We start from the raw sequence: 16,084 nt of genomic DNA on the forward strand, positions 1-16,084 counted from the left end.
CCCAAGTGCCCTGCATCATCTTCAGCATTGGGGGAGCCCACTGCAAAGAAGCGGCAGTGCTGTACTATAACTCTGGAATGGAAATTGGAAATTTGAAGACCCCATGAGGAGGGGAAGGGAGTCTCGGAGATTGGGCGTGCTTGAGGCCTTGCAGCTTCCACCGTTGGGACTGTGATGAAGAAAAAGGAGATGTACAGGAATGAATGTGGCCACCTCCTTCTCTACAATTGTATACAGGTATTGCTTACTTCAAAATAGGGGGGGGGTAAAGTTTAGGTGGGGAGTCCGAAGGGGTCCTGGGACATTCCTCATTTATATGTATATTTCAGTGGGGAAAATCATTCCGATGTACGAAATTTCGAATTACAAAAGTTTATTTTGGTCGCTATCCCTTTCGTATATCGAAGACTCACTGTATGGGCCAATTTGGTATTGAAAAGTTCGTTTGTTAGTGAATCAGCATGATCCATTACCAAACAGATTTTTCACATGTAGGAAGATATAGAGAATGGAGACGGTGGACTGTCTGCTCTCTTTGATTAATCTGCTAGCATACATAGCGCAAAAATAAACATGCTGATTATAAGGAGACTGATTATATCCATTTGTACATATAATTAGTGAAGAATAAATGCTTCCTTTAAGTATTTGGTAATGAAAAGTTAAATTTGGTAATGAAAATTGAGGAGTTTGGTAATGTGGCCAAGCTCAGATCGGGCAATCCTGTCCCCAGTTACTGCCTAACCACCATTGAGGGTAGATGTTCATCGCAGTGGATGCCGCATGTGCTCGTTATTGTGAATAAACAGTGAATAAACTGCATTACCTCACCACTAGACCACATGGGAATTAACAGTATTGTGCAGCGTTAAGAAATTAGAATTTAGAGTGCAAAGGATTAAGTGTGGAGTGCAAAGTGGCAGTTGAGACTGGCGGTTGAAACTGGCATGATGCAATTAAGGACAGAATGTGCAGTGTTAAACAATTATAACTCACAGTGCAAAGAATTAAGTGTAGCACAACACTGGATTGCTGTACATGCTTCAAGAGCATTTTCACCACTACCAGAGCCATAGAGGAGGCGGCCACAGACGTGCTGTGAGTACCTTATACACTGCTAAGTATTTTCCATACTTCTAATTCCTCATTCTCTGGTTCCTTTTCATTTATTTCATGCTTTATGTCCATTATTGGTGTGAATAGGGTCTTAAATAGGTTTAAATAGGTGCTATGCATGTCTGGCAGGGAGTTATTTAGGTAGCTTTCAAAGTTAGGCTGGGTTAGGGTCCATAAGTACCAGTCCAGCAGGCAGGGGTCCACTTTCTAGACAGGACCACTTTCCGGACATGCCTTTGGCTCTATTACATCGGATAGTGGAGGGATTACTGTATACACTTTTCATGATGGAATGTTACTTTTGGTGTTATTTCAGATCTGAATTGTTGTATTTTATTGTAGTAAGTTCAGAAAAGGAAAACAAAGAAAATAAAAAGACAAAATGACTTGTTGAAGTTAGGTGAAAACAAAAAATTTTATACCTCGCTGTAGAAAAATATTTGGCAAAAAAAAATTAATAAAGATATATAGATCTCCTTTAAACCATGCAAAGCTACAATAGATTACCTTGACAATGATATATAGGTTATGGTTATTTCTGCATTTTATTGCGTGGTAAAGTGAAAGGAAAAAGATGCACAATTTTTGAATGATTCTCTACCGCATATTTCCTTAGCAATCTTTTTCTTTGATCAGTCAGTGTAAATACACTTTGTACGATAGGGTGCTGATTGTGGTGTTATTTTGAAGCTATATAATTTTACTTTATCATAGTATGTTCAAAAAAGGAAAACAAAGAAAATAAAAGGTCAAAATGACAAGTTGAGATTAGGTGAAAACCAAAAATATTATACCTTGCCATAGAAAAATATTCAGCAAAAAAATACTAATTAAGGTATATAAATCTGGCTTAAACTGTATAAAACTACAGTAAATTACCTTGACAATGATATATAGTTTATGGCTATTTATACATGTTACTGTATGGTAAAGTGAAAGAAAAAGTTGCTCAATTTTGTATGATTTTCAACACTTAGCAATAGTTTTCTTTGATCAGTCCGTGTAAATATACTTTTCAAGATAGAATGCAGGTTTTAAAGCTGAATAGTTGTACTTTATCATAGTACAGTATGTTAAAAAAAAAAGTCAAAATGATGAGCTGAAGTTAGGCAAAATAAAAAATTTAATACCTTGCCGCAGAAAAGTATTCACCAAGAATAAACTAATAAAGAGACAAAGCCATGAGTCATACCAGCTGCACAGTACCCGCCACACATAGAGCAAGCATTCTGTGACGTCACTCTCGAGTTTCTATTTTATAACGCGTAAACACAATTTATGGTGAATGTTTTACAAAAGTACCTTAAAATGATACATAAAAGTGTCATGGAAATCTCCGAGGTTGGATTTGAAATGATGTGAAATTACGTCATCAAAATCTCAAAGGGTTAATTATGGGTTCAGACTGCTGTGTGTAGCATTGAGAGTTAGCATAGCTTCAGTCGTCTTCAAGGATTTAGCGGAAGATAGCTCAAAATACTGGAAAATTTTCTTTTATATTGAGCCTTTGTTACAGAACTTGATTTTGCAGAAAATTAGAGATAACAGAGTGGGGTTTGGCTGAATTGGTTAGTTAAATGGAGCATCTACTGTATATATTTTTTGCAGACTAGCTTTGACTATTGTTTTTGTTCATTCATTTATCCTGCCTTAAAACTGTATACTGTACTTGTTTGCTGTACTGTGATGCCTGGTGTGTGGCATACGTATTAATTTCTGCGGATTGCTTATGTTTTTGTTAATGATATTGACTAATACACTGAAACATGCATTTAGGAACAGATGTATACAGTATGATACGGTATAATAAACAATACAGAGAAATAGTAGGACCTTCAAATCAACAGCAGCACAGATCTAGTAGGTAGCAACAGTATTTAGCTGTAAGTGCTCAGTTTGAATCATTCAGGAATTTTTATTAGAGCTGTAGTTTCATAATAGGTGTTGTTGAACTGGGTTATGTAGGTAGGGTTTGGACACTTGCTCGATCTCTGTTGTATATAAGCTCAAACTGCACATAGACACAGAAATTGGCCAGTAAACCCACATGTTGCATGACCATAAATTCCAAGCAGTTGCATCTTACACATATAAGGTTTATCCAACTCTTGCCAGTCATTTATACATAGTGTGCCCATGTTGATTAGAACAAGAAGTCGTTCATGAACATTGTCTTTTAAACATTATGAGAGATGATGGGGCATACTTGCTATAACTGACATGACACCTTGAGTGCCCCAACCCATGATATGATGTTATACCGAGGGTTGAGTATAACTAGTATAGTACCCCCTTACTCTTCTTCACCTGCCACCCTAGCTTACCTCACATGGTCCCATACTAAGACCTGCCCTCCCCTTTACACCCTCATAATGCACATTGGCAACCCCCCCATAGTCATTGCTAACATTCCCTCCTCCCCATCTCTCATTTTAATGCTGCCCTGCCAGCTCTCACCGCCCCGAGAGACGCCCGTCGAGGTTTGGGGTTCAGCCAAGGTACTGCAGATTTAGTAGCTCTTGATAAAAACTTGTATTCCCCCAAAAAACTTGAGAGTGCCAGATCTTTGATTTGGGCAATAGTGCTAGTGGCTTCTTGACTCAGATGACTGGAAACTGTCACAAAGTACAGTTTGCTGTCCCGCTAAATTTTGTCATTGGTGAATCAGAAAGAATCTTTTTATAATTTACATAAAAGCAGTTTGAAAATTTGATATTTTATAGCTTAGTGTTCTTGGGTTATGGTCTCGTGTCTGTTCGTGTAATAAGTTGATAGGTTACTCTACGAGTCTTTTGTATGAAGTTTTTCATTACATTGAAAATCCATGGTATCACTGGACTTTGTCTAAAGTCTGTATTATTACATTGCTGCAAGGCTCAGAGTACTGTATTTGAGGCCTGTTAGCTTTGATAAGCCCGAGCAGTTTAGTCAGATGGTGAGTGTTGAGGTCTGTAAACAGTAATTGATTATCTAGCACTATATAGGTTTTCAAATTGATGAGTCACTTCCCTGATTTATGACTAGAGAGAAGCAGAGGGAGCTTATGACACATGACAGCTGCTCGATGAATGTCTGAATTTGAACTAGGGAGAATTCGATGAATTTTATTTTAACTTTAAGGGTCATGTGATTTTGGTAGTCTTTCATGAAGTTAGTGTTGTTGGCAGTATGTGTTTGGATGATGTAGGATGATTATGGTGATGTATATTGTGATGTTTTAGATTAGTGTTGTGATACTGGTTGTGGCACAGTGATCCTTAAGTAAAGTTTCTCAAGAGTTCGAGTGATTTAGAGTTTACTTGGAGAGGACTGACAGTAAATATTCAGCTTTCCCAGTTTCCCAAACACCATAAGGCTTCACCTCAGACATTGCAAGCGGGGGGATTGATGTTAAGCACAAGTGATGCAACCACTATTGTTGGGTAGTTGAGATAGTATATTATCTTGCCAGCTAATTTAGGTGTCTGTCTAGAGTCATCAGACATGGCAGAGATATCTATTATAGACACACAAACACTTCTTCCGTGTACCCTGTTACATGTCAGACCATTAAATGATCACAGTAGCTGTTTGGTCTGTGTTTTCAGTTGTTTGTGGCTTCTCAGACTTTGCGTTTATTTTTTGAAGTCCCCCCGAGCATTGCCCAGTTGAGACTGAAGCCTTGTACATCATCCCACTGCATCCTAACCCATTCTCTCTCTCTTTTTTCTTTTTTTTTTTCCCTGTCGTTCGACTAGCATGAAGCGGAAGGTTGAACCAACAAGGTAAGGATGCAGACAGCCTGCGTTGCATTTATATTTCTCTTTTTTTTTTCCACTCTCAGGGCAGGTGTTCCTGATCAGCACTTGTATGATTTGGAATGCACTTGCACACCAAATACTGTACACTTACTCAGATGAGTGCCACACGCGAGACTGCATTTTCATAACTTTGGATCAGCATAATATAGTCTGGAAATTATATTTTTCATATGCAAATATTGTGTGACTTTTTTCAATATTAGCAAGCTCAACTGATGCTGAGGTTGTCAGCAGAAGCATTTTTGTAATGATGGAATCAGAAGATCTAAAGGATATCAGTTTAAGTGAGTCAGTATGGGTGTATAATTTTTTTTTGTCCTCTGTCAGACTGCACCGTTGATTTTTCCCTCGGGTATTGATTTTTGGTGTATCTTTCCCCTTTATGTTTGATTTTTCCCATCTCTGGGTAATCATGATTTGTTTAAACATTACTGGAATTGGATTTTTGGTAAACAAGTTTGCTGTTTGGGATTATGACTCCAGGCTATCACACTCACACAAAAATCAACATCCACAGAAACATCAGGAATGTATTTTCCATCTGATTTGTATTTTAAAAAAAGAAGAAAAAGTAGAAAGCACAGCAGTGTGAATGAGTGTAATTTATATGAGTTAGTGTGATTTAAAAAAGAATGTATTCATTCACTTACACTCTTGAATTATGGGTTTGTCTTCCACCCTCAGTTCAGCAGTTGTCTTAATTTACTGTTCTTGTTCATTAATGTTATAAAAATGTGTTACTTTGTTGGGTACACTGTCACGTGTGAGAGGGAATGTGTTCAGTTTGTTGACAGCTCTCTGTTTGGCCACACCGTACGAGGCTCCCGAATCCAGGTAAACAACTGAAAACCAGCGTCCCGTTTGTGTCGTCACTCCCTTTAACTCCCATGCCCACCCCCTATTTCCTGTGTGAGAGGTCTAGCATTTGCATGAGAGCAGGAAGATTTGCCCCAAGAATTTTATGCTCAGAAATTCCTTACATGTATATTGCTAAAAGATATAAAAGTCTAGTTGAGTGAAGAATGGAAATTATTCTCATGACTCTTTCTCTGCCCCCTCGGAGGATTGTTCACTGCAAGGCTCTGAGGCCAGGGTTGGTCTTTGATGTGAGGTATTACTGTGAATCTTGTCCTCTTACCCACATCTCCCTCTCCAATGCCTACTCCCGTTTTGTCTCCTTTCCCTCATGAACACCACCCTCTAAATTCCATCCACCATAGTTCACTTTTTATTATAATAATATGAAATTTCCTCCCTCCCTCCCTCGAATTCAGTCTTCCTCAGAGCTATCATTAATGTGGCATTCGTCCACCTCCCTAATCACAGTTAACGCTTGGCCAGTCACAATCCAGTCCATATTTTTATATTATGAAGCTTTGCTGTATGAATAGCAAGTAATGTGACTAATAATGTTTTTTTATGTGCATGTTTGTCCATAATAAATTATTTGTGGATTAGGGAGAATCCATGTTTTATTGTTATCCCTTTAAAAATTCTTCCCTAGTCCTTGCCCTCCCTACTTTCAGGCAAAAATGTCAGTCTTGTGTTGTGATGGTAGCTGAAACAAAGTATGTATAAAGAACACCTCACGGCCTTAATTTATAATTCACACCACCCCACCCTACCCCAATATGTCCCTTATTCTGCGGAGAGTGAGCATGCTTCTTGCACTTGCTAGAGCTGCACTTTGACCCTTCCCTGTCTATATTGTACAGTTGTCAGGAGGTAGATGGCATAGGCAAGGTTGTCATAACCTAGGCTAGTGCTGTGTATGATTGCTATCAGTCAATCTATCCAGCTGTCTATCTTTATCTCACTTGTGATGTATTCTCCAAGATTTGCTACCAGGATGTATTGCAATATCAGACTTGTTTGCCCTGTAGGGGACAGCTCTATGTATGCATACTGTGTAGTATTTCTCTTGGAGATTCTTTGAAGTCCCAGTATGTTAGCTTTAAAGGGCGTTCAATATTTGCAGTGAGTGACATTATAGAGATCTGTAAAAATCAAGAGAAAGTACAAAACACTGCACAGCATAGGTTTAAGGCTTTCTTTTTATTCATGTAAGGTTCATTGAATGTATTTTCTAAAAAAGGGTGTTTAAGTGTAATGGACTGGTGTTAGCATTTATAAGGAATGTGCGTATGATATAGGTAGACATATGAGTGATAGACTGATAGATGAGCAGGTAGAGTAGGTACAGGTGTGATAAACTGCAAAGCAGTACAGTATTATTAATTGTAAGAGAAATTCCTGTTATAGTTCCCAGAGCATAAGATATGATTGTCTGTTGAAGTAATATCAGTTATAGTTTTTCTTTCAATTTTATTGAAATAATATTTATTGTTTCATAATGAAGTACTTGTTACAGGTGCTTTATGTATTTATGAATAGTCTGGCTTGTTTCATTGTAGCCTTTATTATGTTTTGCTGTGGGACTTTTAGCTTTGGAATTTCTAACTGGTTAGTTTTAAGGATACAGTTTTAGTTTTAAGCCTGTATTGTATACATGCTACTCCCTCAACTATATATTCAGTCTGAATTATGCTACGTGTAAAAAAAAAAAATTAATAAAATAAATGCAGTTAATGTCTGTAATATTGTGCAAAGCATTTTGCTGTGCTCCATTATATAGAGTATTTCTTCCATGTGGTTTGTGCTTACCTTAAGACAAGTCTGTAGGATGTTGCCATCCATCCATAGTTTTGTCATTTTTAATTTTTTCTTCATTTTCATGATATGGTTAATTTAAGTTCAGTATGAAGTAAATCAACAGTGCACCATCAGTTCACTCCAAGTAAGTACTCTTGGAGCTAACCACATTGAGGGAGTAGTATAATAGTGTTAAACAGGAGGTAAATGCCCGGAGTGAGCACGTGTAAAGCTGTGTGAGTGGTTGTCTTTCTGCCCCTGGAGTGTTCGTGTCCACATGAGTTGTTCTGTCGGTTCTGGCATACGGTCCAGTGGAAAGGATTTATACTTGTTGATTCTGGAGCAGTGTTTTTAATTATAGTATATGTTTTAGCTACAAGTGAGGGAAAATGCAGAGGACGTAACAATAATTCCCTGTTATATACCAGGGATATGTTCCAAAATATTTCAGCTTTTATCATACAGTTGGTGCTGTGTATTTGGAGGAAACTGGTAAATAAGGTGTATAAGTTGCAGTGGAACTTTAGTTAGCAATCTTAGTATAATTTTCCTGTAGACTTAATAATAAACAGAAAGTAAAAAAAAAAAGTGCAGTTCGTATAATGTAGACTTTTTGTATTGTAAACAGACATCTGTTATTCCTCACATATCCAGAAATATTTTGTGAAAAATGACTGTGTATAAGGAGGGCTCACTGTACAATACAGTACTGTAAATAATTTTCATTTTGTATCCTTTCCATTGGGCCTTGCATATGTTAGTGAGAATCTTGTGGTGAGACTAGCTGAGTGCAGGGGATAGGTTGGTGAGGGTGAAACACTATCCTCTCTCTTCTTCACCCCCTGCATTAGAATTTTATGCATAGTGGAACAGGAGCCAGTCTAAATATGGATGTTGGCTGAGAGAGTTTTAAACCATCTTAACGCACTGCTGCTGTATTTTTTTATTTATCTATTGATATGTATTTTTTTTTTTTAACATGTATATTTTCAGTGCAGTATAAGAACTTTGCGTAGTTGATTATAAACATGCTGACACCTTACTCACTCCCTGCCCAGCGTGCCAAAATTGCTGCCTGGGTAAAAGAGGGTGCCAGCTGAGGATATGATGGGATAAGAATGATGGGTATTAGTTGAGGTTAGTTGGAAGTGTAGTCATGGCTTGGGAAATAAGAACTACATGTGATATTTTAGTTGGTGTTATTAGAGGCCCATAGGTATTTAGAATCATTTATAGAATAACAGAAGTATTTAGTATTCTTTGTAAAGTTGGGACACACAGTTTGCTGCATAGAGGAAAAATTACATCTTGAAAAATTGCACAGACCAGATTTGCAAATGCTGTGTTGGTTTATGGGGAAAATTCATTCGCCCCACTGTATGGTTTTGTTACTTGAGAGAGACATTATTTGCTGGAGGTAGGGCTGGAGCTAGCTCTGTGGCTAAAGTGAAGAGTGGTTGGAAGAAGGTCAGGGAGCTCTTGCCTCTCCTGATGTTGAGAGGGCTCTCTCTCTCAGTGTTAAGGGATTTTTGTATGCAGTATGTGTTAGGAGTGTAATGCTGTATGGTATTGAGACCTGGGCAGTCACAGAAGAGGATATTTGTTGGTTCAAACTTGCAGAAATTACAAGGATGTGCTATATGTCCTTGAATGCGACGTCTGGCGAGGCTAGGTTTACGATGGAAGAGTTGAGAGGAAGGATAGGACTGGAGTGTGCTGGTGTTGTGATGGGGAGGGGTAGGTTAAGATGGTTTGGATATGTGGAGGGGATGGGGGATGACAGTTGGGTGCAGAAGGTGTGAAGTATGAACGCTGGGGGTAGGGTTTCGAGAGGTAGACCGAAAAAGCCTGGGACGAGGTCATAGAGGATAAGGGGCTGAATAGAGGGGCTGCCAGAAATCGAGTAGCATGAAGAGCTGCCATTAGGTGACCCAGGCCGATGCATGCAAGCGTGTTGGAGCCTATATAAACAAAACGCAAGTTTGAGTGCCTAGGGGACGTAAGTGAGGTGGCAGTCAGCCATTGCCACCTTTGGAACTTGGTAAGAACCTAACATATGTGCAGTATAGTACATCCCATTAACTGGTAGAGGTTTCTCATGGCAGGGTAAGTCTGCCTGGTATTAGTCACACTCAAATACTTACCTGATAAACTGACGTAATGTATGTTAACTGTTTCCAGAAGGGCTGTGGCATGATCTTAGAAGTCAGACAGAGAAGTTGAAGTTAGATTTACTTTGGTGTTTGTCATGGCAAAACAAACTGATATTAATATGGAAGTTCTGTACCCATATTTCACCATACCATCTTCTGTCTCATAATACTAGTCTGAACTAGTCTTTGATGAAGAGCAGTATATATTTTTCCCAGAAATTTTGTAACTTAGAGGACACTGTATTGACTGAACAATGGCACATAGACCTATATAGTGGTGCATGTGTACATTATCACATTATGTATGAACCAGTATAGAATGTGACCAACAGATCATCGGGAGAAATGTTTAAAAAAAAGTTGCACCGGGGATGTAGGAGATTTTCTCTATGCCGCAGTTTACAAATTATGTGTGACAGCACTAGTGAAAGGGTGAATGAGATGGTAATTAGCTTAATGACAAAGATATTCTGTAGCTTAATAAAGAGGCCTGCCATTTTCCAGTACTAAAATAACATGGATATTTTGTCGGTAAAGAAAAAGGTCTGGCATTAGCTTGACTAAAATATGTAAGTTGGATTGTACAACAGTACAGCTATAGCTCAGCTTTTAGTCGAGAGAACATAGAAAATGTTGCTGTTTAGGTTATTTGGAAGATAAAGATTGTTTACTGAAATTATGTACACAGTAGATAGAAAGGGTAGGTATGAGTATATCAGACTAAGAGTGGACGACAAGCTTATGGCAGGACAAGAGGGCTAATGAAAGGAAAAAACAGTGAATTTGTCAAGGTTAACAAGATGTACTGTACTAAGGTGGTGAAGTGCCGAATACTTTTTTTTTCAGCTTAGTGTAAAATGGTGCCAAGTATGACAGGAAATTGCACAGTAGCAGTATTGTAACCAACGAAGTCTTACCTAAGTGACGTATTTGCTGCTGCCATAAAGCTGAAATTGGGAAAAGTAAAATACCATCTAAGCACTTTTGCGTCACCTCGGTTTGGGTTACCTTTTCTAGAAGGGTTGTCAAGTCGTACCCCACTTGCCCGTGGTGGCATTGCAGACACACTGTTTTTTAATTTCAGTTCTTTGTTTGTGTTTTTCGGTTTTCTTTTCTTTTTTTTTTTCCCCTAAATTAAGGTGACACAAACGGTGACGGTGCTACCTGGGTTTATCCCAGGTAGCATTGAATATACTTTTTGTAGTTGTTGTTGTTCTTGTTTGTTTTTGTTTTTTCTTTTCTTTTGTGCCAACCATGAGCAAACAACATCAGTGAACTCGCTGCAGTAAGTCTGTAGCAAAAAGTGCACAAGCACTGAAGTGTGCCCACTGTAGCAAGTGGGTTCATTTGGCATTCGAAAATATGGATGCTAATGATTATCCATTTATGAAGAAGAGCCACCAGCTGGGCTTTTGCTGGCTGTGTAGCCAATGTGTTGCACCAGCGGATGAGGTCTTGGCTGGTGGAGGAAGTAGAGCCACTAAGAAGGAACTGGAAGATGAGGTTGTTGGGCCAATTTTTCAGGCTATCAAAGATATTTCAAACAGACTTGAGGCACCAGAGACCAAGGTTTCATCGCCCATGGCTGTCACCCAAGACCTGGCGAAGTCATTTGCGGATGCTGTTCGAGGGTCTCTCATGCAGGAGGGAAAGTATCTGCCTAGGGGCTTGGTTGAGTTCAGTGCTCATGGTCAGAAAAAAGCCACTCATAGCCAACAGGTACTGATCGTAAAACCAATATGCTTTGACGAATCAAATGGGACCAGAAGACACCAGAGGTGTACTTGACTCGGTACTGGTTGATAGCTGCATTTAGACATGGGCTGGTGGGCTAGTAATAAAGTTTCTATCAGCAGAGGCCAGAGGTGAAGCAGTTGGGGTACTGAGTGATCATTTTGGCTCTGATCTCACATTTTGTGTATCAGAGCCAAAGAAAATGCTACCAAAAATGACTGTGGTGGGCCGTTCCTCCTCCTTGGGCGACTCTAACATCATCCCAAGCATTCTGAATAAAAACAATAAAATTACGATGCTTGTTGATTGAGGTTATACCCTCAGCCTTCTCTTCACAAGAATAAGGAATGACACTAAAACTGCTGTCTTGAAGATGTTGCTAGAGGTGAGATCCTCCACTGTAGAACAGAGCAACTATATCTGTGTGGATCTTACAAGATGCTGTGCTTTTGACAGATTCTGGGTTACACTGTGTCACCACTGTTAGAGTTTTGGTCATACATCTGAGAGGTGTTCTAGAAAAAATGGTGAACCTAAAGTGTTTTTTGTGCTGGAACCCATAAATCGAATTGTAGTGAAATTCTCCCAAATACATCAACTGCTCTTCCTTAAGACATCAAGAAGCTAACACTAATTCACAATCAGTTGCCCATTTAGCATCTAGTAGAGACTGTCCAATTATAATTTATCATAGGAATAGGTTGATTGAAAATAGAAATTTTGACCATTCAAAAAAATGATAGTGTCCCATTTGAACTAGTTAAGGATCATCATCATCATCATCATCATCATCATCATCATCATCATCATCATCATCCCCGGACCTCCTTTCCCACCCTAGTGCAGGGTGAGGAGTAGCAATGTCCAGACAGCCCAAATTTGCCCAATCCAATGGGCCACACTTCCATTCACTCATCATCCAAGCCCCCGGAATCCTGGCTGTATTGGATACGCCAAAAGACATTCACCACGTTTTGTAGCTTCACAGAATTGTATCTGATAGAGTCAGTCTGACTGCACTCAATCCTCGTAAATTGCGGCAATTTGGGTCTGGACCACTGCCGTGATTTACGAATTTCATGATTTATGAATAATAACTCTTATGTGAAAAATTAATTTGGGTCTGGATTTTGGCCAACCTGCCCCCACAGCACCCTACCTACACCTGTCTAGGCACCATCAAACACAAACATACAAACTTAGGAATATTCAGTGGATGTATTAAACTGAAATAAGCCATGTAAAGGGATCTCACCTTAATCCTATGACGAAATTGCTTAAATGAATGGAGTGGGGTGGTGTTGGGAAGAACTTAGAACCTCTCAGCACTTGTTCTTCCCAAACTCTTTCGCCAGCTGTGAAAACTTCTCTCTCCTCTCAACACAACGAATAAGCTATAAACGTTGACTGTACAACAACTGCGGCAGCTTCTTGACGCCATACTGCTTAGAGCGCTTCATTGGGGGGTCGGGAGGGGCCATGGCTGGTAGGAGGTGGGGGGAAGTTGTACAAAAAAGGCAATTAGCTCTCGTACTCCACGGCGACGGTCTGTAGTAAGACTGGCGGGACAAGAACAACAACAACATGGCGGCATTAGTATGCACATATGCCACCAGGGACGCTTGGTGATTGGTTGTTGGGTCGCGATTTTCAATTTGAATGCTGCGGTTTACAATTCTCCTTGGAAAAGGCCCACTTGGGTGCCTAGATCTGCGATTTTTGTGACTTAACAGTGATTTAAGGTTGCCGGTAGTCTGACGGCCACCTATCCATGATTTCCGAATCCGTGATTTATGAACACGCAATTTACGAGGATTGAGTGAAGTTAAGGTTGGGTCTTTTAAATGTTCATTCTATCCTTAATAAGATAGACCAAATTAATGAAGCTCTAAACCAGCACGAGCTTGACATTTTGTGTCTGACTGAAACCTGGTTGTATGAGTCCGATATTAATATTTGTAGTTCTTTGCCTAAGACACATTCTATTATAAGTATTCCCAGGCCTGGTGCTGACTATCCGGGAGGAGGTGTAGCACTCGTCTACTCGGCAGCACTTGGAAATGTTTCTCTTATAGACTCAGACCTGACTCCATCTTCATTTGAATTTATGGAAGTATTAATGAATTTCCATCAGAATACCATTAGCATTGTAGTTTTGTGTTGGCCAGGTCATCCGGACGCTGATCGAGGTTTTATGGAGGAGTTTGGGCAGTTTCTTGAAGTGTTTTCTCTTAAATCTGGAGTACTTCTTGATTGTAGTGATTTTAGTTATTGTGCTGACAGTCTGCAGTCAAAACTTTTTTCTTCAGAATTCCTTGAGTTGAATACCCAGAAAAATTTTTCAGTCATGTGAGTGGTCCAACTCATGTCTCAGGGCATGTTCTTGACTTGATTTTGTCCCCTGTTGGTTGCAGGTGGTTGTCTGATGTAGAGGTTGACTTACTTGACCCCTGCATCTCTGACCATGCTATGATCACTTTTAGTTTTGATATGAAATCCCTTTCCTATTAAAAGGTCATCAGGTTCAGAAATTACAGGAACATTGACCACCATTTGATGTTGCTTGAAATTGATCAACATTTAAACTATATTGATTCTTCAGATCTTTCTTCTGATGATTTGGTTGATATATTGAGCTTGGGTCAATTTTTGGCTGTTATTTTCCTGAGGTAGTAAAAAGAATCATTGAATGCGATAATTCTCCAAGGTATGGTCCATCCATTAATTTTTTGCGTAGACAACGTAGAAAGGCAGAACGTGAGTGGCTCTTGCAACGGACCAAATTGACTCATTGCGAGAAGAGCTGTTGTTCACACTGTAAAAACCCAAAAGGCAAGGTTTTATTAAAACAAAGTTGATTCATGTGGTGGTGATAAAAAAAAAAAAAAGAAAAAAACTGCAGTTGTGAACAATTTGGTTGGTCAGAGGAATGTAATTGTTAAAGGAACTTCTGTATCTGATGCCCAGTTGGCTTCTGATTTTGCTTCATTTTGTACAGCAAAGATATCTTGCCTAAGAAATGATTTAAACAACATTTCACAGAGACAATTACTTGATAACCTAAATCATGGGGAAAGGAAAAATATATTTAGGGTGGCAGGTCAGGTGAAGAGGGATAATCAGGATATCATAGGTGAGCAGTGTGTGAAGAATGATGAAGGAAGGGTAGTGGTGAACAGTGAGGATATTAAAGATGCATGGAGAGAGCATTATAACCGGTTGTTGAATGAGGAGTTTGACTGGGACAGGGAAGGTTTGGAGCCAGCAGATCCAGTGTCTGGCCCTTGGCCTTTGATTGATACTGCTACTGTGAGTGAGGCAATAGGCAGGATGAGGGTGGGGAAGGCAGCAGGTGTGTCTGGGTTGACTGCCGAAATGTTGAAGGCCTCAGGCGATATAGGGGTGAGTTTAGTCACTGACCTGATAAATAGGATTATTTATGAGTGTGTTGTCCCAGATGATTGGCTGAAGAGTGTAATTGTAAATGTGTATAAAGGGAAGGGTGATGCCCTGGAAAGAGGGAATTATAGAGGTATAAAGCTTTTAGATCAGATAATGAAGGTAATGGAGAGAGTTTTAGAAGGTATGATTAGAGAAAGAGTGAATATTGATGAGATGCAGTTTGGGTTTATGCCAGGTAGGGGGACCACTGATGCCATATTCATTGTTCGACAGCTTCAGGAAAAATATATTGGTAGGAGAAGGGATCTTTATTTTGTTTTTGTTGATTTGGAAAAGGCCTTTGACAGAGTCCCTAGAGAGGTGGTGAAGTGGGCAATGAGAAAGCTTGGCTTGGAGGAGTGGCTGGTTAGGGTGGTTATGGCCATGTATGTGGGTGCTCACACCCAGGTGAGAGTGAATGGAGATTTGAGTGATGAGTTTTCCGTGAATGTTGGTGTGCATCAGGGGTCAGTCTTGAGTCCCATGTTGTTTATCATGGTACTTGAAGCCCTTTCACGTGACTTTAGAAACGGACTCCCGTGGGAGTTGTTGTATGCTGATGATTTGGTGTTGATTGCAGAGAATGAAAGGGAGGCAGAGGAAGGGTTTAGGAAGTGGAGAGATGGTATGGGGCAAAAGGGTTTAAGGGTAAATGCAGATAAAACAAAAGTGATCATATCTAGGGTTGGTGGCAGTACTGTCAAAGACGAGGGAGAGTGGCCATGTGCAGTTTGCCACAAGGGCGTGGGAAGTAATTCCATCTTGTGCGGTGTGTGTGATAAATGGGTGCATAAGAGATGTAGTGGTATCAGAGGTAGACTGCGAGATAATGCTGATTTTATGTGTACGGCGTGCCGGGGTGAGCAGGTGGAGATCGTCAGACGTGAAAGAATTGAACTTGCTGGTGAATCTCTTGAGTGTGTGGAAGAGTTTTGTTATTTAGGAGACATGTTGTGTGCTGGAGGTGGGACTGGAGCTAGCTCTGTGGCTAGGGTGAGAAGTGGTTGGAAGAAGTTCAGGGAGCTCTTGCCTCTCCTGACATTGAGGGGGCTCTCCCTACGTGCTAAGGGGTCTTTGTATGCAGCGTGTGTTAGGAGTGTAATGCTGTATGGCAGTGAGACCTGGGCAGTGAAGGAGGAAGACATTCGCCGGCTCAGACGTACAGAAATGACAATGATTAGGTGGATG

General features: G+C 39.9%; 1 protein-coding gene across 1 annotated transcript in view; it reads left to right on the forward strand.

Annotated features, from left to right (window-relative positions):
- LOC145410796 (dynactin subunit 1-like) overlaps positions 1-16,084 on the forward strand; it is a 102,705-nt gene that overhangs the window by 12,668 nt on the left and 73,953 nt on the right. Inside the window, exons 4-5 of the mRNA XM_080280909.1 lie at positions 3,567-3,614; positions 4,854-4,880. Of these exons, the coding sequence (XP_080137035.1) occupies positions 3,567-3,614; positions 4,854-4,880 (75 nt within the window). The remainder of the gene's footprint in view (positions 1-3,566; positions 3,615-4,853; positions 4,881-16,084) is intronic.

This window comes from Coenobita brevimanus, chromosome 86 (assembly GCF_032717465.1).
Source record: "Coenobita brevimanus isolate Jiangsu-jjx chromosome 86, ASM3271746v2, whole genome shotgun sequence".
Taxonomy (NCBI): domain Eukaryota; kingdom Metazoa; phylum Arthropoda; class Malacostraca; order Decapoda; family Coenobitidae; genus Coenobita; species Coenobita brevimanus.